Source organism: Heterodontus francisci, chromosome 33, assembly GCF_036365525.1.
Source record: "Heterodontus francisci isolate sHetFra1 chromosome 33, sHetFra1.hap1, whole genome shotgun sequence".
Classification (NCBI taxonomy): Eukaryota; Metazoa; Chordata; class Chondrichthyes; order Heterodontiformes; family Heterodontidae; genus Heterodontus; species Heterodontus francisci.
Window position 1 is genome coordinate 54,045,109 of NC_090403.1, and position 20,869 is coordinate 54,065,977.

Below are 20,869 nucleotides of genomic sequence, written 5' to 3' on the forward strand. Positions count from 1 at the left end.
GAATATGGTCAGGCCTTACAAGATTTCACAAAGATAATCTGTGTAGCTTTCATTTTTTTGATGAATTTTCTGCTCATTAAAGTGGCAGTTAATTCTCAGTACACTCAAGACAGCTTTGGGTGCAGATTAGATTTGCAGTACAGCTCCCTCTACATTTTTTCTATTCATTCAAGGAACACTAGTGTTGCTAGGAAGACCAGCATTTACTGCCCATCCCTAAATGCCCTCGAGGTGATGGCGGTAAACCACCTTCTTGAATACAACTGAGTGACTTGCAAGGCCATTTAAGGGTCAACCACATCGTTGTTGGTCTGGAGTCACATATAGGCCAGACCAGGTAAGGACGGCAGATTTCCTTCCCTGAAGGACATTTGTGAACCAGATGGGTTTTTACAACAATCTGGTAGTTTCGTGATCGAGACAAGGTTTTTATTCCAGATTTAATTAACTGAATTTAAATTCCTCAGCTGCTGTGTTGGGATTTGTACGATTGTCTCTAGATCATTAGCCCAGGCCTCTGGATTAATAGCTCAGTAACACAACCACTATGGGACCATACCCCTATATAATTTACTACTCCAGTAAGAGCTCCCATGTTCAGTAATATACAGTGAACACAAAGTATAGCTCCCATTACATTGCCCAACCTCAGAAAAGTATTATATATCAGTGTAACATGTCCACTTTCCTCATCAACCATCTTCATGGTTGAGGATGGGGGTCAGTTGAACATTTCTGAATGGAGCTCGATAGATTTGTTAGGCAATGGTATTAAGAGTTACACAACCAAGGTTGCTGGATACAGTTAAGATCCAGATCAACTATAGCCTAACTGAAAGATGGAACAGGCCCGTGGGGCTGAATGGCCTCTTCCTGCTCATACGTTAAGGTCTCTGAAAGAAATGGTTAGTTGAGTGCCGAAGTGTGCCAAATAACCAAGAGTTCTGTGCTGTAGACGCGAACTTGCTAGGATTTGGACTAAAACTGACCCAGACACTGAAACCAACTTAACTTCAGCCACATAACTAACACAATGTTAATATTTTCAGCTTTTTTTTTTAGTGTTGTAGGCCTGGTCTTAGGAGGGTAACCCAAGTGTGCTACTTGTCCATATTTACAGTCAGTTGGAATAGCCAGTCTCCATGTGAATTAGTGCTCATGGACTGGTGCTATGACATCAGTATCTCACAGGGCGGCACAGTGGTGCAGTGGTTAGCACCGCAGCCTCACAGCTCCAGCGACCCGGGTTCAATTCTGGGCACTGCCTGTGTGGAGTTTGCAAGTTCTCCCGGTGTCTGCGTGGGTTTTCTCCGGGTGCTCCGGTTTCCTCCCACAAGCCAAAAGACTTGCAGGTTGGTAGGTGGTAGGGAAAATATAGGGACAGGTGGGGATGTGGTAGGAATATGGGATTAGTGTAGGATTAGTATAAATGGGTGGTTGATGGTCGGCACAGACTCGGTGGGCCGAAGGGCCTGTTTCAGTGCTGTATCTCTAAACTAAACTAAACTAAACATCATCTATGTGTTATCATGATGTGTTAATATAGGGATCAATCCGCTTTCAGAACAACTTGCTAACTGGGCCACAGGAGGATTCTTGGCAGCGAGCAAGATTTGGTTAAAAACAAAAAGCTCTTAACAAAAGGGGTCCTGATCTCCTAGTCATATTGAACTTTGCACATTGTTTCCAGAGGAAACACTTTTAAATCCAAATACATACCTTGTTTAAACTCTATTTCTTGGGAACTGAGCAACTCTTAGAATATTTAACGGAGAAATTTTGATGCACAGGACACAATGACTGTGCAGCCAACAATCTTGGGCACTGTCATTAACAGAGTTTTAATGTACCTTATTCATCTCCAATGCTCTGGAATGTTCTTCCTTGTCTTGCTGTGCTTGTGTTTCAAGCTCTTTGATATTTTCCTTTAGGGCTGTGTTTTCCTCTGTTAGTCTCAGGTTGTTAGTCTTCAATGCATCTTTCTCTCTTTCCGTTTCTTCAAGTTTGTCCTATTCCAGAAGCATTTCAGGGAATCAGAAGGAAAACATAAAACACATTCAGGAATGTTGCGATTACTGCAGACTTTTCAGAAATACTCCCCCTCTATCTCACTGTGAAAACTGTAGATACGAGAGAGAATAACCCTGGTAGGCTGGCACTGTACTGGGAGTAATCAGTATCTTGAAATGACATCCAGGAACAATCAAATTGAACAGGTTTTTATAATCTCATAAACCAAGGCCTGAGCACTGCCGTATGAACCCTTTGAAATTGCACCTGGAAATCACACCCATATCCATTCCCAATTTTCTCACTGCCTTTCCTGAAGGAACCAACACTTGAAGTACAATTTGAAGGATGCCAGCAATCATCAAGTGCCTCACCTGGGGTAACTTTGTGTATCAGCTTAGACTGGTCAGTTATTCAATCTCAAGGGGTCTTAGAGGCCAGCAGTGTCCACCCACCCACAATTTCCAACTGTGCCTCTCCCTGTCTCCACCTCACACAAATTAGTGACATTGAAACCAACTTTAATATATTCAGACAGTAAAGCTTGTGCTTGGATTTCATTTGAAAAATCTTTGCCGAGAACAAGAGTCACAGGAGAGCATGAGATGAATGTGTATGAATGAGAAAGCTTAGCCAGCCCAGCTTAGCTCCCAAAAAGCCTCCAATTTCCACTCCATCCCCAATCAGTCTGTTAAACAAACTTCAAGATTTTTAATGGATGGTTCATGCAATCGTTTGATGCCCACACTCCAGCACTAATCATTGTGAAATAATTACTGGAAGCTAATTGAATGATAATGTGCAGATAATAACCAGGAAATAGGTTATTGTGTGCGAGGAACAGAAGTATAATATCCACTCATCTAGTGTGCACAAAAGGCAAGTGCCAATTCCCATCATTTAAGAGTGTTACTCACTAACTTCCTGTCGTGTACCACAATCCCATCCAATGTCTTATCTGAGAGCCACTCTCAGGAATGCTGCAGTGATGGGACACAGGTCTAATCCGGAATGCCTCACATGGTGATCTTCCAAATTCCATCACTCCGCCTTGCCCAGTTGCCAAGTGGATGCCCAATTGCTTCCTCACAGGAAGAGTGGGATCCATAAGAGCAACATTTCTATTTTAATGAGGCCTTTTTGCTTGCTGTATGGAAATGAAAATCTAATATTCCAACATTCCCTGGCTTTGTTTTACCGGAGAGAGAAAAAAGTGAGGGAACAGCACTGTCACACATTCCACAGCAAGATCCATGAATGGAGGCCCAGAAACATATGGGAGCTGCAATCATGCTGAGGGTCAGAGATAAAGGAAATGCAGGCCGCAAGAGTCTTTTAACGAGCATCACTGATTTAAAACATTTGCATCTTCAACTCCCAACAGATAAAACTGCAGCCCCAGCTAACAGTCATGCCGAGATGCCCTGCAGTCTAATCTAACTTTCAGCGAATGTTTGAAAAAAAAAGATCCCCCAGCTCTTAAAACAACCAGTCTACAAAATGTCAGCACTGTTAGTGGGAGGTTTGCAAAGGGACGCATCATTCAGATGCTGACTCGAGAACCCAGGTGACTTTAATCACTGCAATAAATTTGAGCTGCTCAAACACTGGTATTTCACAGTTCATTGATACTAGAATTATTCAGTGCTGCCACAGCTAACGCCTGACACCAATTAGTTTACTGAGCCACGTCCCACTAAAATCAAGACTTCTCTGCAGTATGAAAGTGAGGCCTGCTCTTTTTTTATATTTAAAAAAATGCAGCAGTTTTAACTCTGTCCTGCCCAGTCTTTGCAGTACCATGGTCACTGCTCCTCAGAGCTCGTTTCCGCCAAGTTTCAAATACACTGTACTACAACATCACAAAAGCAAAATACTGCAGATGCTGGAAATTTGAAATAAAAGCAGAAAATACTGGAAACACTAAGCAGGTCCTGCAGCATCTGTGGAGAGGGAAACAGTTAATGTTTCAGATCAATGAGCTTTCAGTGGAACTGGAATGAAGTTAGAAATGGAACAGGTTTTAAGCAAGTACATAGGACCAGGGAATAGAAAGAACAAAAGGGAAGGTCCGTGACAGGGTGGAAGCCAGGAGAGATTCAATGACAAAAAGGGAATGATGGTGCAAGGCAAATAGAGATGGTAATTGTTATGCATTATTTATGTTGTCTGATGCAACATAAATGAGATGCATGGAGTATGGATTCAAGATCTTAAACAGATTTATTACAGCTAAACTCTTATGTACAGCACAGAGCTAACTATTTACAGAACCTTACTCTGGGTGTTACAGTTGCAGTGTGACGCTGGCTTCAAGTCACATGACTACATCCTGGTACTTAGCTCATTAGCATACTAAGATCTTAAAGGGGCATCACTCTTAAAGGCAATCATACAATAGTAATGGTGTCAGCTGTGGCTCAGTTGGTAGCACTTTTGCCTGAGTCAGAAGGTTGTGAATTCAAGTCCCACTCCAGGACTTGAGCACAGTGGCGCAGTGGTTAGCACTGCAGCCTCACAGCTCCAGGGACCCGGGTTCGATTCTGGGTACTGCCTGTGTGGAGTTTGCAAGTTCTCCCTGTGTCTGCATGGGTTTTTCCCCGGGTGCTCCGGTTTCCTCCCAAAGCCAAAGACTTGCAGGTAAATTGGCCGTTGTAAATTACCCCCAGTGTAGGTAGGTGATAGGGAATATGGGATTGCTCTAGGTTAGTATAAACGGGTGGTTGTTGGTCAGCACAGACTCGGTGGGCCGAAGGGCCTGTTTCAGTGCTGTATCTCTAAATAAATTTTAAAAAAATAAGGCCAATACTCTAGTGCAGTACTGAGGGAGTGCTGCACTGTGTGAAGTGCAGTCTTCTGGATGAGATGTTACACCGAGTCCCCGTTTTCCCTCTTGGGTGGATGTAAAAGATCCCATGGCACTAATACAATAGCAAAATACTGCTGATGCTGGAAGTCTGCAATAAAAACAGAAAGTGTTGGAAATATTCAGCAGGTCTGGCAGCATCTGTGGAGAAAGAAACAGAGTTAACGTTTCAGATCTGTCATCTTTCATCAGTTGGAAATGTAATGGGTTTTGCGCAAGTGAAGGGGCAGGAAGAACAAAAGGGAAGGTCTGATAGGGCGGAGGGCAGGACAGACTAATGACAAAAGGTTTCATGGTACAACATCAAAGGGAGTGGTCATGGGACAAGAAACAAAAGATGTGTCTAGATGGCGTGTGATTAGCAGGATAGCAGTCATCCGGTTGCAAAGTAAAGGGGTTAAAGAAGTGAGAGAAAATAAAAACAAACCAGCAAACAAACAAAATGGGGGCAGAGGTTATGATCTAAAATTGTTGAACTCAAATTTTGAGTCCAGGCGGTTGTGAAGTGCCCAGTCAAAAGATGAGGTGCTGTTCCTCAAGCTTGCACTGAGCCTATTTAACGGATAATCCTCCACCATTTCCGCCACCTCCAGCGCGATGTCACAACTGAACACATCTTCCCCCTCCCAGCCCCTTTCAGCATTCCAAAGAGACTGTTCCCTTCCTGACACCCTGGCCCACTCCTCAGTCACCCCTCCCTTTCCTATGGGACCTTTCCATGCAAGTGCAGGAGTTGCCCTTTTACCTCCTCCCTTCTCACTGCCCAAGGCCCCAAACGCTCCTTCCAAGTGAAACAGCGATTTACTAGTACTACTTTCAGTTTAGTATACCGTATTCACTGCTCACAATATGGTCTCCTCCACACCGGGGAGACCAAATGCAGACTGGCTGACCGCTTTGCGGAACATCTCCACTCAGTCTGCAAGCATGACCCTGCGCTTCTAGTTGTCTGGCATTTCAATTCTCTACCTTGTGCCTACTCTGAGCTTTCTGTCCTTGACCTGCGACAGTGTTCCAATAAAACTCATCACAAGTTTGGGGAACAGCACCTCATCTTTCAACTGGGCACTTTATAGTCTGCTGGAATCAACGCGGAGTTCAACAAATTTAAATCAGAACCTCTGCCCCCATTTTGTTTATTTTTTTTGCTGTTTTTTTTTCATTTCTTTCTCAATCCCTTTACTTAATCCCATACGGATGGCTGCTGTCCTGACATTCACACCTCCTCTAGACACATCTTTTGTTTCTTTACTTGTCCCATTACCAGTCCTTTGGCTTTGTATCATGAAACCTTTTGTGATTTAATCTCTCCTGCCCTCCACCCTATCAGACATTCCTTTTTGTTCTTCTTCCACCTCCCCCCTTCCAACCTTCACTTGCTCAGAACCTATTAGATTTCTAGCTTTTCTCAGTTCCGATGAAAGGTCCCAGACCTGAAAAACATTTACTCTGTTTTTCTCCCACAGATACTGCCAGAGCTGAGTGTTTCCAGCATTTTCTGTTTTAATCCCATGGCAATATTTTGAAAGATATCAGGGGAATTCTCCCCAAATGTCCTGGCCAATATTTATCCCTCAATCAATATCACAAAAACATTCTTTGGCCTCCTCGTCTCGGGAGACAATAGGTAAGCGCCTGGAGGTGGTCAGTGATGTGTGGAGCAGCGCCTGGAGTGGCTATAAAGGCCAATTCTAGAGTGACAGGCTCTTCCACAGATGCTGCAGAAAAATGTGTTTGTCGGGGCTGTTACACAGTTGGCTCTCTCCTTGCGCTTCTGTCTTTTTTCCTGCCAACTGCTAAGTCTCTTCGACTCGCCATGCTTTAGCCCCGCCTTTATGGCTGCCCGCCAGCTCTGGCGATCGCTGGCAACTGACTCCCACGACTTGTGATCAATGTCAGAGGACTTCATGTCGCGTTTGCAGACGTCTTTAAAGTGGAGACATGGACGGCCAGTGGGTCTGGTACCAGTGACGAGCTCGCTGTACAATGTGTCCTTGGGGATCCTGCCATCTTCCATGCGGTTCACATGGCCAAGACATCTCAGGCGCCGCTGGCTTAGTAGGGTGTATATGCTGGGGATGTTGGCCGCCTCGAGGACTTCTGTGTTGGAGATACGGGCCTGCCACCTGATGCCAAGGATTCTCCGGAGGCAGCGAAGATGGAATGAATTGAGACGTTGCTCTCGGCTGACATACGTTGTCCAGGCCTCACTGTCGTAGAGCAAGGTACTGAGGACACAGGCTTGATACACTTGGACTTTTGTGTTCTGTGTCAGTGCTCCATTTTCCCACACTCTCTTGGCCAGTCTGGACACAGGAGAGGAAGCCTTTCCCATGCGCTTGTTTAATTCTGCATCGAGAGACAGGTTACTGGTGATACTTGAGCCTAGGTCGGTGAACTCTTGAACTACTTCCAGAGTGTGATCGCCGATATTGATGGATGGGGCATTTCTGACGTCCTGCTCCATGATGTTCATTTTCTTGAGGCTGATGGTTAGGCCAAATTCATTATAGGCAGCCGCAAACCTGTCGATGAGTCTCTGCAGACACTCTTCAGTGTGAGATGTTAAAGCAGCATCGTCAGCAAAGAGGAGTTCCTTGATGAGGACTTTCCGTACTTTGGTCTTCGCTTTTAGACGGGTAAGGTTGAGCAACCTGCCACCCGATCTTGTGCGGAGGAAAATTCCTTCTTCTGAAGACTTGAAAGCATGTGAGAACAGCAGGGAGAAGAAGATCCCGAACAGTGTAGGTGCAAGAACACAGCCCTGTTTCACGCCACTCAGGATAGGAAAGGGGTCTGATGAGGTGCCACTATGCTGAATTGTGCCTTTCATATTGTCATGGAATGAGGTGATGATACTCTAGCTTTGGTGGGCAACATTATCTGATCATTATCACATTGCTATTTTTAAGCAACTTACTGTATGTAAATTGACTGCCACGTTTCCTACAACTTCAAAAGTACTTCATTGGCATCCAGACTTGGAACTATATCGCCGTTCCTTCACTGTCACTGGGTCAAAATCCTAGAACTCCCTCCCTAACAGCACTGTGGGTGTACCTACCTCACATGGACTGCAGCAGTTCAAGAAGGCAGCTCACCACCACTTTCGCAAGGGAAATTGGGGATGGGCAATAAATGCTGGCCTGGCCAGCGATGCCCAAATCCCATGAATGAGTGAAAAAAAATGCAAGTTTGTCTTTTTTTTAAAAAATGGGCCAAGGAAAGAAACAAAAGACAGGTTTAGAGGATATGTAAATGGGAATAACAGAATTACCACCACCAGCTGTCAGCTGAAAAAAAATGGAGGCAGTGGTAATGATCTGAAATTGTTGAACTCAATGTTGAGTCCAGAAGGCTGTAAAAGTGCCTACTCAACAGATGGGATGCTGTTCCTTGAGCTTATGTTGAGTTTCAATGGAACAGCATAGGAGGCCAAGGAGAGGTCAGGGTGGGAGTTGGGCAGAGAATTAAATACCCTACAAGTTCGTCATGAGCTGAACTGAAAATTCATTACCACATCTCCTACTCATTCCAATGACCTGAATATCGTGACACTCTACTTTCATTAGTCTTCCCTCCTTCCAATAATCCAGACTTTTTTCAAAATCCTAATCCCAAAGGCACATAACCATTACTTCATTAATCTCAATTTCTCTCCTACTCTCTTCAACCTTGATGGTGACCCAAACAGTGAGCCTCAATATAAAGAGGTTTCAATATACTGCAACATCCTGCTTGTTATCCCCAAATGCTCCTTTCATCCATGGCAGATCTCCAACAACTTACATTTATATAGCATCTTTAACGTAGTAAATTCAGTTAAGTGGCAGAACAGGCTCAAGTGGTTAAATGGGCTACTCCTGTTCCTACTTTAAAAATGTCCCAAGGCACTTCACAGGAGTGTTATCGATCAAGATCTGACACCAAACCATATGAGGAGATATCAGGTCACATGACCAAAGCTTGGTCAAAGAGGTAGGTTTTAAGAAAGAGAAAGGGGTAGGGAGGTGGAGAAATTCAGGGAGGGAATTCCAGTGGTTACAGCCTGGTGGCTGAAGGCGTGGCCATCAACGGTGGAGTGATGAAAATCAGGGATGCGTAAGAGGCCAGAACTGGCAGAGCAAAGATCTTGGAGGGTTGTAGGGCTGGACCAAAAATAGACACCAAAAATGATAATCCCCCAATATGCAACAAATAATGTGATGATTTTATCCTAAGAGCTGAAATTCTTTGTAACTAGTGGAGACTCCCTCACATTAACCCTACTTAAGTATGCGGAGCTTTGAAAACTAGATAACTGAGAAGATGTGTGCACATGCTATAATAAAAGTGACTCACCTGTGTAGTGATGATGAGCAGCTCCTGACTGTAATCATTGTCCAGGGGCTCAGACACGTTGGAATGAGCTGGTTTGAATCCAAAAGGTGTGCTCGCCCCACGAATCTCCCCCTTCTGAGTGACGTAGCAGAACTGGTAAAAATCATTATAGTCCTTTGGGAGATAATAAGCTAGAACAGAAGAAAACACAGACACGCACACATGTGCATTTATGATTACGAAGTATCGTTTACTTTCTTCATTATTAATTAAAATACTATTCAAAAGTCAGACAAGGTCCACATACCGTCTCTTCCCAATTCGTCAACCTACTGTAACAGGAGTATTCATTTTACAATCAAACAATACATGATGTAATTGTGGACAGCACATTCTCATTCCCTGCAGCCATGAACTCCTGATTCAAAGTACTTATTTTTTTGACCAGTCTAATCTTCTACAACAGGAAGTGTTTACAAACCAATTACTGCCAATTCTTTTAAACGTGCCCTCGGGTTACTGACCCCTCCTGCCAGTGGGAACAGTTTCTCCCTACTTACCTTATCAAAGCCTCTTACACACTAGCTCTCCCACAGAGTGGTGTTGGAACAGCAGCATCCTGCACGGTTTGAACTTCAGTGCTTGAGAGATGCCACCAGTTAGTGGGTTGGTTCTACTTAGACCCATAGCATTGGGCTACAATTAGAATTAGAACATTACAGCGCAGTACAGGCCCTTCGGCCCTCGATGTTGCGCCAACCTGTGAAACCATCTGACCTACACTATTCCATTTTCATCCATATGCCTATCCAATGACCACTTAAATGCCCTTAAAGTTGGCGAGTCTACTACTGTTGCAGGCAGGGCGTTCCACGCCCCTACTTCTCTGAGTAAAGAAACTACCTCTAACATCTGTCCTATATCTATCACCCCTCAACTTAAAGCTATGTCCCCTTGTGTTTGCCATCACCATCCGAGGAAAAAGACTCTCACTATCCACCCTATCTAACCCTCTGATTATCTTATATGTCTCTATTAAGTCACCTCTCCTCCTCCTTCTCTCCAACGAAAACAACCTCAAGTCCCTCAGCCTTTCCTCGTAAGACCTTCCCTCCATACCAGGCAACATCCTAGTAAATCTCCTCTGCACCCTTTCCAAAGCTTCCACATCCTTCCTATAATGCGGTGACCAGAACTGCACGCAATACTCCAGGTGCAGTCTCACCAGAGTTTTGTACAGCTGCAGCATGACCTCGTGGCTCCAAAACTCGATCCCCCTACTAATAAAAGCTAACACACCATATGCCTTCTTAACAGCCCTATTAAATCCCTGAAAGTTGCTACCCAGGTTATGTACCTGGACACCAAGATCTCTCTGTTCATCTACACTACCAAGAATCTTCCCATTAGCCCAGTACTCTGCATTCCTGTTACTCCTTCCAAAGTGAATCACCTCACACTTTTCCGCATTAAACTCCATTTGCCATCTCTCAGCCCAGTTCTGCAGCCTATCTATGTCCCTCTGAACCCTACAACATCCTTCGGCACTATCCACAACTCCACCGACCTTCGTGTCATCCGCAAATTTACTAACCCACCCTTCTACACCCTCTTCCAGGTCATTTATAAAAATGACAAACAGCAGTCGCCCCAAAACAGATCCTTGCGGTACACCACTAGTAACTAAACTCCAGGATGAACATTTGCCATCAACCACCACCCTCTGTCTTCTTTCAGCTAGCCAATTTCTGATCCAAAGCTCTAAATCACCTTCAACCCCATACTTCCGTATTTTCTGCAATAGCCTACCGTGGGGAACCTTATCAAACGCCTTACTGAAATCCATATACACCACATCCACTGCTTTACCCTCATCCACCTGTTTGGTCACCTTCTCGAAAAACTCAATAAGGTTTGTGAGGCACGACGTACCCTTCACAAAACCGTGCTGACTATCGCTAATGAACTTATTCTTTTCAAGATGATTATAAATCCTGTCTCTTATAACCTTTTCCAACATTTTACCCACAACCGAAGTAAGGCTCACAGGTCTATAATTACCAGGGCTGTCTCTACTCCCCTTCTTGAACAAGGGGACAACATTTGCAATCCTCCAGTCTTCAGGCACTATTCCTGTCAACAATGACGACATAAAGATCAAGGACAAAGGCTCTGCAATCTCCTCCCTGGCTTCCCAGAGAATCCTAGGATAAATCCCATCTGGCCCAGGGGACTTATCTATTTTCACACTTTCCAAAATTGCTAACACCTCCTCCTTGTGAACCTCAATCCCATCTAGCCTAGTAGTCTGTATCTCAGTATTCTCCTCGACAACATTTTCTTTCTCTACTGTAAATACTGACGAAAAATATTCATTTAACGCTTCCCCTATCTCCTCTGATTCCACACACAACTTCCCACTACTATCCTTGATTGGCCCTAATCTAACTCTCGTCATTCTTTTATTCCTGACGTACCTATAGAAAGCCTTAGGGTTTTCCTTGATCCTATCCGCCAATGACTCGTGTCCTCTCCTTGCTCTTCTTAGCTCTCCCTTTAGATCCTTCCTGGCTAGCTTGTAACTCTCAAGCGTCCTAACTGAGCCTTCACGTCTCATCCTAACAATGTGAATGGTCAAGGGGACTTGGGCAGCAGCCTTACATTGGGAGCAGGAGGAAGAGAAATCTTGTGAAAGAGTGCTTCTGATATTTCCACTCATCTGGGGATTTCTCCAAAGACTACGATTCAAACTTATAATCAAGTGACATTAATTGAAATACCACCATTTGCACCATGAGAACTTGAATATAGTTTTAAAAATCTGGACCTCAAAAGCTGGTAGCAGTAAAAGTGCCCACAAAGCTGCAAGACTGATGTAAAAACCCAACTGGTTCATTAATGTCCCTCAGAGAAGGAAATCTACCATCTTTACCCAGTCTGGCCAATAAGTGACTCGTCCCACACCAACATGATTGACTTTTAACTGTTCTCTGAAATGGTCCAGCAAGTGACTCAGTTGTATCAAAATGTTACTGCAAAATTTCAAGGTGGCTCATCACCACCATCTCAGGGACACGAGGGATGGGCAATAAACACGGCCTTTCCAGCAAAGCCCACATCCCTGGAAGAGATACTAAAATTTCCTATCTTAAGGCCTTGCTTTCTATTTGCATTATTCGGTTTTCTTTTGGTCCCACTGCTCCAACAGTATCCTGGACATATTGAATGCTTTCAAAGTTCTCTGTTGAAAGAATGTTACCTTCAAACATCACTTGTTGCTGTCGTTCCACCTGGCTGTCCTCCTTAGGGAGAGGAGCCCAAACAAAAGTGTGGTAATCACGAGCTGTACTCCAACCAACCTTGAATAGAAGAAACATTAAGTGAAAATTATCTCACAGCAAACAGCTGTCAAAGTGCATGTAGGGAAAGAAAACAAGAATGCCAAAGTTTATTGCCAAAGGCATTTATTTGTTACCTAGTCAGAAAAGACAGCAGTAGAAGATGGAAGAGGAACGGGCAGCAGTTTAGCGAGGCTAATTCCACCTCACTAAAATGGATTATCTGGTGATTGCCACCTTGCTGTTTGTGGGATCCTGCCATGTGCAAATCAACTGCTGTGTTTCCTACGTTACAATAGGAACTACACTTCAAAAGTATGTCATTGACAAAGATAGGGCCTTGGTTTAACATTTCATCTGAAAGATGGTACCTCTGACAATACAGAACTCCCTAATACAGCCTGGTTTATGTGCTCAAGCTAAATACATAATGGATACATGGTAGATAATGGATGGATATGTTATGGTGACATGACAGGTAGATGCCTAGATAGATATGCTTATGCTCTAGCCATAGTCCCAAAGGACCATAAGCATCTCTCCACATTAGAGAGAGAGAGTTGGCGATGTATAGCTAGAGGGTCACCACTCCTCAAGCGTAGGGCAAGGCGAGGAGGCAGGCCTCCATGAACTACCACAGCCAGTACGGGGATTGAACCCGCACTGTTGGCGTCTTTCTGCATTTCACACTAGCCGTCTAGCCAACTGAGCTAATCGACCCCCACCTAGATAGATATAGGTAATGGGTATATGACAGAAAGAGAGACACATAATGGAGGCTCAACAGATAGATATTGGATACACAGGAGCTAGTTTCAGGCTGCAGTCCAATTGGAGGGTTTAGATGCTTCCTTTACAAGATAAAGAATGCCTGGAAAATGAGTCACAGATTGGAATCTAACCAAGGTTAGATTGGTTTATATTTAGAATAGATAGACGGAGTTTTAAGACTCCATCTCTGATCTTTATAAAACAAGTTTAAAAATGATTAAATGGAAGAAATTCAAAATCTAGGAAGTGTAACAGACTGAAAGAAACCATTGCTCAGAGTGAAATAACCTACCATATTTGTTTAAATTAACTTTCTTGATCGAAGTGACTTTTTTTAAAAAAAAGTTATTTGGAGGTTCAAGGTCTCCTGATTTAAACTCTGTGGTTTGCGAGCAGTGGGAATTCTGAGAGGTTTTTCTTTCATTCCCGACAGCGTCTGGTGAGACTCCTGAGAATTTGGGTCAAGAGTTTCAAACTGTTGGGAAATTCTTACTCTCAAATGCTCAATTTTGATTATAGTCTTAAACCCATTCTGAGTTTATCAGACATATCCAGTTAACTGAATCACACATCCCTAAACAGCAACATTGAAAATTCAGAGTCAACCGATTTTACAGAACCTTAGGTTTAATATCAAGCCTGGGCTCGCTGAGCTGAAATCGATGAGAGCTACAGTAAGGACTGTACAATTGAGGTTGGGGTGATTAGTTGGGATATTCATCTTTTATTACTATCCAATGACTCCTCGGGGGACAGGCACAATTGGACTACAGGATTGAGGTTGGCCGTGAAGTCCCTCACAGGTAACACAGTGACCCGACTCTACAAGAGGACTGGCTAATTGGATGAAGTGCTGGAGGTCAGCCATTGCCTGTGGAATTATATCCCAATATGAGTCAATAATCAAGATGCACTAATTGTTGTTGTTCTTCTAAAGCTGCCATTAACTCAATTCAAATAAAGGGTTAGTAATGATCGGAAAATCTAAGGAGAGTGTTGAGTAAAGGAAATTAGGTTGGGGGGGCAAAAATCCACTAACTAAGCTAATTACGTAGTATATAACTACTTCTTGTCGCTCAGTGGTCGCACTCTTGCCTCAGAATCAGAACGTCGTGGGTTCAAGTGAAATTGAACACAATCCTGGCTGACATTCCGGTGCTGCACTAAGTTCTTCAGCATCAGAGGTGCCGTCTTTCAGACGAGATGTCAGACAAAGGCCCTATCTGATGGACGTGAAAGATTCCATGGCACTATTTGAAGAGGAGCAGGGGGAGTACTAACCTCAGTGAGATAAACGAGACCCTTGGAGCTTCACAAGGTGACCCAGGGTATCTACAAGCTCATCAGATTTCAGTTTGGTCATTAATTTCTGTGTGTTTGTTATACTAATTTTTTTTTCTGTAACACTAACATTAATTTCATGGCCTTTGCTCACAGTCTTTTGGAAATTAAGACTGGACGTTTCCGCAAGTGTATCAGCATTTTCAGGGAGGTGCCCAGAAGTATGCCATTGGGAAGAAAGTTTTAAAACCAGATACGAAGTGAACAATTACACTGTTTTAAAGGTGATTAATTCCATTTTTATGATGTGGGATTCAAGGAATTTTACTGGTGTTTTGGGGATTGCATTCCATCATCCTATCCATTTATAAATAGGACCATTGCTTTCTGGTGAATAAGTTTAACAGAAGGCAGTCCACCACCTTCTCAAGGTAACTAGGGATGGACAATAAATCCTAGCCTTAGGATGCCCACAACCTGAAATTAAATTTTAAAATATTTCATGTTTATTAGATGCAACTACTGGATTTTCCCTGGTGTTTAAGGAGTCGTATCCCAACATCCTGCCCATTTTTAATTGAAGAGCACAAAATAATGAGCTTGATAGTTTGAAAATAAAACTTACCTTGAAAATTCCAATCCAGTCTTTCTTATGGGCCATGATCCTGGGCGTCAGTGTGTAGTTGCATTTTACAGGAATGTCTGACATGTAAACCTTTTCCACGTTGACGAAGATAACCTGGGCGAAGGTGCTGGAATACAGCGACGAGGTGTCGGTATGTGGTTCTCCTTGATTTTCGTTCATGGTGCCCAGCCTGAAGGAAGACAAGAAAAGAAAATGCGTTTAATCGATAGTACGTGACTACTGTCTCAGAGCAATAGCAGGATTCCCTAATGGAGGAGAGGGATATAATAAAAACTTGTAGAATTCTCTTAAACTGGTTCCATTCAGTGCTGTCACAACACATTGAAGACCAGTCAGTCACTAGCACCTATAATAGACAGTACATGGGCCTTGGTGTTTATACACAGTCATTCATATACCCGAGAGTATCTGTAAACTAACCTGGAAATAGTATGAGCCATTAATGTAATACTATGTCAGGTGTGAAATAGAATATTTCTGTACTTAGTGAGATTATAGCAACCTGATTGAGGGTTCAGAGAGGAATCAGGGTTGGGTACATGAGAAAAATAGCAGATCCATTAATTCAACAGGATTTGTTCTTATTCTGATCTAAAAATGGGGAAGGGGAACTGCACACAGCAGGACTGACCAGCTGTTCTGGGGCAAAGTTGCCAAGATTACCCCAACAATTGTATTAATTATGATGACAATAAAATGTAATCATCTCCAAATTTTCTTAGTAAATTTTCATTCAACAACAACTTGCATTTTTATTGCACCATTAACAATTATTATTCTTTCATGGGACGTTGGCGTCACTGCCAAGGCCAGCATTTGTGGCCCATCCCCAAATGCCCTTGACAACTGAGTGGCTTGCTAAGCCATTTCAGAGGGCAGTTAAGAGTCAACCAATTGCTGTGGGTCTGGAGACACATGTAGGGCAGACTGGTAAGGACAGCAGATTTCCTTCCCTAAAAGTGACATTAGTGAATCAGATGGGGTTTTACAAAAATTGATAGTGATGGTTCCATGAAACTGAGACTAGCTTTCATTGTACATGAAACACAAAATGTTAGCATGCAGGTGCAGCAAGTAATTAGGAAGGCAAATTGAATTTTGGCCTTTATTGCTAGGAGGTTAGAGTTTTAAAATAGGGAAGTCTTGTTACAACTGTACAGGGTGTTGATGAGGCCGTACCTGGAGTACTGCGTACAGTTTTGGTCCCCGTATTTAAGGAAGGATATACTAGCATTGGAGGCAGTTCAGAAAAGGTTCACTAGGTTGATTCCTGGGATGAAGGGTTTGTCTTAGCAAGAATGGATAAACAGGTTTGGCCTTTATTCATTGGAGTTTAGAAGAATTAGAGGCGATTTGATTGAAACATATAAGATTCTAAGGGGGCTTGACAGGGTAGATGTTGAGAATATGTTTCCACTGGTGGGGGAATCTCGAACATAGTTACAGAATAAGGGGTCACACATTTAAAACTGAGATGCGAAGGAATTTCTTCTCTCAAATGGTGGTGAATCTCTGGAATTCTCTGCCTCAGAGAGTTGTGGAGCATAGGTCACTAAATGTATTTGAGGAGGCAGACAGATTTTTGAAATCTCAGGGAGTCGAGGGTTATGCTCTCATGCTCACATCTCTGTCCTGGGATTGCTGCAGTGTTCCAGTGAACATCAATGCAAGCTCGAGGAACAGCATCTCATTTACCGATTAGGCACACTACAGCCTGCCGGACTGAACATTGAGTTCAATAATTTCAGAGCATGACGGGCCCCCCATTTTAGTTTTATTTTTAGTTATATTTTTCTTTTTCCTTGTTTTTATATTTTTTGTGTTATTTTATTTCATCTTAGTTTGTTCAGTTTGCTTACCCACTGTTTTTTTCATGTTTGTACATGTGGCTGTTCAAGTTTCAGTCACTTAACACCCTTTCTGTACGAATGCTTTATCTTTCAACACACCATTAACATATCTTTGCTCCATGACCTTCTGGTCAGCTATTCTGTGACCTTGTCCTATCTACACCTTCTCCTTTGTTATCTCTTGCCCCACCCCCACTTTACTTGCTCATAACCTTTTACATTTCTAATATCTGCCAGTTCTGAAGAAAGGTCACTGACCTGAAACGTTAACTCTGCTTCTCTCTCCACAGATGCTGCCAGACCTGCTGAGTGTTTCCAGAATTTCTTGTTTTTATTTCAGATTTCCAGCATCCGCAGTATTTTGCTTTTATTTTATTAAGGAAATATTACGAGAGGTGACCAGAAGCTTAGTCAAACTGGTAGATTTTAAGGAGCATCTTAAAGGAGCAGAGAAAGGGGTTTAGGGAGGGAATTCCAGAGCTTAGGGCAGAAGCAACTGAAGGCACGGCCGCCAATGGTACAGGAACGGAAATCAGGGAAGTGCAAGAGGCCAGAATTGGAGGAGCACAGAGATCTTGCAGGGTGATGGGGCTGGAGGAGTTGAGACAGGGAGGAGTGAGGCTACAAAGGGATTTGAAAACCAAGGATCAGAATTTTAAAATCAAGGCAATGCCAGACCAGGAACTAATGTAGATCAGCGAGCACAGTAGGGGTGATAATTAACATATAGGAATGCAAACATGAGGGGGAAAATAAAAAGAAAAACTTCATACACAGGGGAAGAGACAGTGAAAAATCAGCCAAAAATCTCACTCTGGATCACTAGTGATTCTTGCTTGGCAATATGTGTGGATGCAGAAGGCAGGATTGGGTGAATATATGTTGAAAATACAGCCGACACAAAGCTGGCAGTCGATCAAAATTTTCAAGTTGGAGGCTTACAGATTTTCCTTCAGTAAGGGGATCAAGGCAGGTGAATAGAGCTGGGGTACAGATCAGCCATGATCTAATAAAATGGTGGAGTGGGTTCAATGGCTTCAATCCTGTTCCTACGACACTCAATAGATGGGGTGACATCATAAGAAATAAGAGCTGTAGTAGGCTATTTGGTTGTTCAAGCCCACTCTTCCATTCAACAAGTTCATGGCTGATCTTCGACCTCAATTCCACCTTCCCGAACTATTCCCATACCAGTCAATTAATTCCCTTAGTACTCAAAAATCTATTGACCTCTGTCTTGAATATACTCAACGACTGAGCATCCACAGCTCTCAGGGCTACAGAATTCCTAAGATTCACAACCCTTTGAGTAAAGAAATTTCTCTTCTCAGTCCTAAACAGCTGACCCCTCATTCTGAGACTGTGATCCATGTTCGAGATTCCCCAATCAGAGGAAACATTTTCCTGCAACTATCACGTCAAACCCCTTAAGAATTTTATATGCTTCAATTAAATCACCTCTCATTCTTCTAACTCTAAGCCTAGTCTAGTCAATCTCTCCTCATAGGACAAACCCCTGCAAATCTGCAAACAGTACTCCAAGCGTGGCCGCATCATGCCTTGTATGATTGTGGCAAGACTTTTTAAATACTCCAATCCTTTTGTAACAAAAACATCAGGGAAGATGCACTTGGCTCGGGAACTACAAGGCACTTGTTGGCCATGGAACTGTATCCCAGCAAACATCAACGCCTTCAAGGAGGGGAGTAAGCAAAAATGAAAATTAAAGTCAGGAGGCATGGGATAGTGGGGAATGTGGCCAGTTGGATTAAGAATTGGCTAACTGATAGAAGGCAGAGAGTGGTCTTAGATGGTAAATACTCAGCCTGGAGCCCAGTTACCAGTGGCGTGCCGCAGGGATCAGTTCTGGGTCCTCTCCTGTTTGTGATTTTTATTAACGACTTGGATGAGGAAGTCGAAGGGTGGGTCAGTAAATTTGCAGATGATACAAAGGTTGGTGGAGTTGTGGATACCGAGGAGGGCTATTGTCGTCTGCAAAGGGACTTGGATAGGTTGCAGTGCTGGGCTGAAAAGTGGCAGATGGAGTTTAACCCTGAAAAGTGTGAGGTCGTCCATTTTGGAAGGACAAACATGAATGCAAAATACTGGGTTAACGGTAGGGTTCTTGGGCATGTGGAGGAGCAGAGAGACCTTGGGGTCTATGTGCATAGATCATTGAAAGTTGCAAGTCAAGTGGATAGGGCTGTGAAGAAGGCATATGGGGTGTTAGCGTTCATTAGCAGAGGGATTGAATTTAAGAGCCGTGAGGTGATGATGCAGCTGTACAGGACCTTGGTAAGGCCTCATTTGGAGTACTGTGTGCAGTTCTGGTCGCCTCATTTTAGGAAGGATGTGGAAGCCTTGGAGAGGGTGCAGAGGAGATTTACCAGGATGTTGCCTGGAATGGAGAATAAGTCTTACGAGGAAAGGCTGAACATTCTAGGCCTCTTCTCATTAGAAAGGAGAAGGATGAGGGGTGACATGATAGAGGTTTATAAGATGATCAGGGGAATAGATAGGGTAGACAGTCAGAAACTTTTTCCCCGGGTGGAGCAAAGCGTTACAAGGGGTCATAAATTTAAGGTGAAGGGTGGGAGATATAAGGGGGATGTCAGGGGAAGGTTCTTTACCCAGAGAGTGGTCGAGGCATGGAATGCCTTGCCCGGGGAAGTTGTTGAGTCAGAAACTTTAGGGACTTTCAAAAGGCTTTTGGATAGGTATATGGATAAAGGAGAATGATGGGGTATAGATTAAATTGTCCTTGACAGAGGACAAAGGATCGGCACAACATTGTGGGCCGAAGGGCCTGTTCTGTGCTGTATGTTCTATGTTCTATGTTCTATGTTCTATGAAACATCTTCAAATCTATCAGCCTTTAATAACAAATTGAAACTTATCAGAAGTCAGTCTTCCGTTTAAAAAAATGTCACAAAATCTCAGTTGTACCTGCAGGTCAGGTTTAAAACTTATATTTACCCCCTTCCTAACATCATTAAGTACAATATTCTCTATCGTCAGTAACCATATCATCCAAAGAATGATGTGTTTATAACAAACTTACCGGAGTAAAGTCTTCGAAACAGAGCTGACTGACACCAGGATGAAAAACTGAAAGTAAAAAGGAGAATCTTTAACACGCAGTTACGCACTTACACATAATAAAGATAAAAGTTCAACTAAAACTTCAAAAGGGAGGGGAAACATTTTTTAAAAACACACAAACTTTTCTGCCGCGGACCCAGGTTTTATTTTAGTTTTTTTTTAAAAAGCTGAAAAGGCTTTTTCATGCGACGCTGACTCCGTCATAAACCCAGCTGCTGTGCGAAGTGATAGCTGCTTGTTACGCTGGGAGTTGTAGTTGTTTCCGCTGCCGCTTTCCCCCCGCGACTGCGCAGACCCAGAGCCGGCGGACTACAATTCCCAGAAGCCTCCGCAGTATTGTTGCCACTTCGCTTGTTCCCACTGGGACTGAGTCAAAGCGAAAGCTGCCAGCTGGCCCAGCCAATGACTTGTAACTGAAACCAAACGCAAATTCTCTTTACCCCTGCTGGCTTGTTTGATTTTAAGTATACAAAACATTTAACACATTTGTTTAAAGTGAACTATTCTCTAAGTAAAACGTGTTGAGTTATTTTTTACATGTTTTTAAAGGAGTTTTAGAAGTGTGTTACCAATTCAGTGAATGCTTTGCATGTATATTTTACACACTGATGAAGTTAAGGTGTACCTTATTAAAGGGAATGTGGCACTATGGATAGGAGGTTGACTAAAGGACAGATAACAAAGA

The 20,869-nt window shown here is 43.2% G+C and overlaps 1 protein-coding gene across 3 annotated transcripts in view; it reads right to left on the bottom strand.

Annotated features, from left to right (window-relative positions):
• Positions 1-20,411, bottom strand: part of LOC137348220 (calcium-binding and coiled-coil domain-containing protein 2-like) — a 65,506-nt gene extending 45,095 nt beyond the window's left edge. The window contains exons 1-6 of one of the 3 annotated variants that reach the window (XM_068013592.1): positions 20,306-20,411; positions 20,144-20,190; positions 15,212-15,401; positions 12,456-12,555; positions 9,218-9,387; positions 1,851-2,009 (exon numbers count right to left, since the gene is read on the bottom strand). In XM_068013592.1, coding sequence (XP_067869693.1) covers positions 1,851-2,009; positions 9,218-9,387; positions 12,456-12,555; positions 15,212-15,391 — 609 coding nt within the window. In that variant the 5' untranslated portion in view covers positions 15,392-15,401; positions 20,144-20,190; positions 20,306-20,411. Of the gene's footprint in view, positions 1-1,850; positions 2,010-9,217; positions 9,388-12,455; positions 12,556-15,211; positions 15,402-20,143; positions 20,191-20,301 lie in introns of all 3 variants that reach the window. The other 2 variants (XM_068013594.1, XM_068013593.1) reach the window with 2 other exon arrangements.
• Positions 20,412-20,869: the final 458 nt, after the last annotated feature.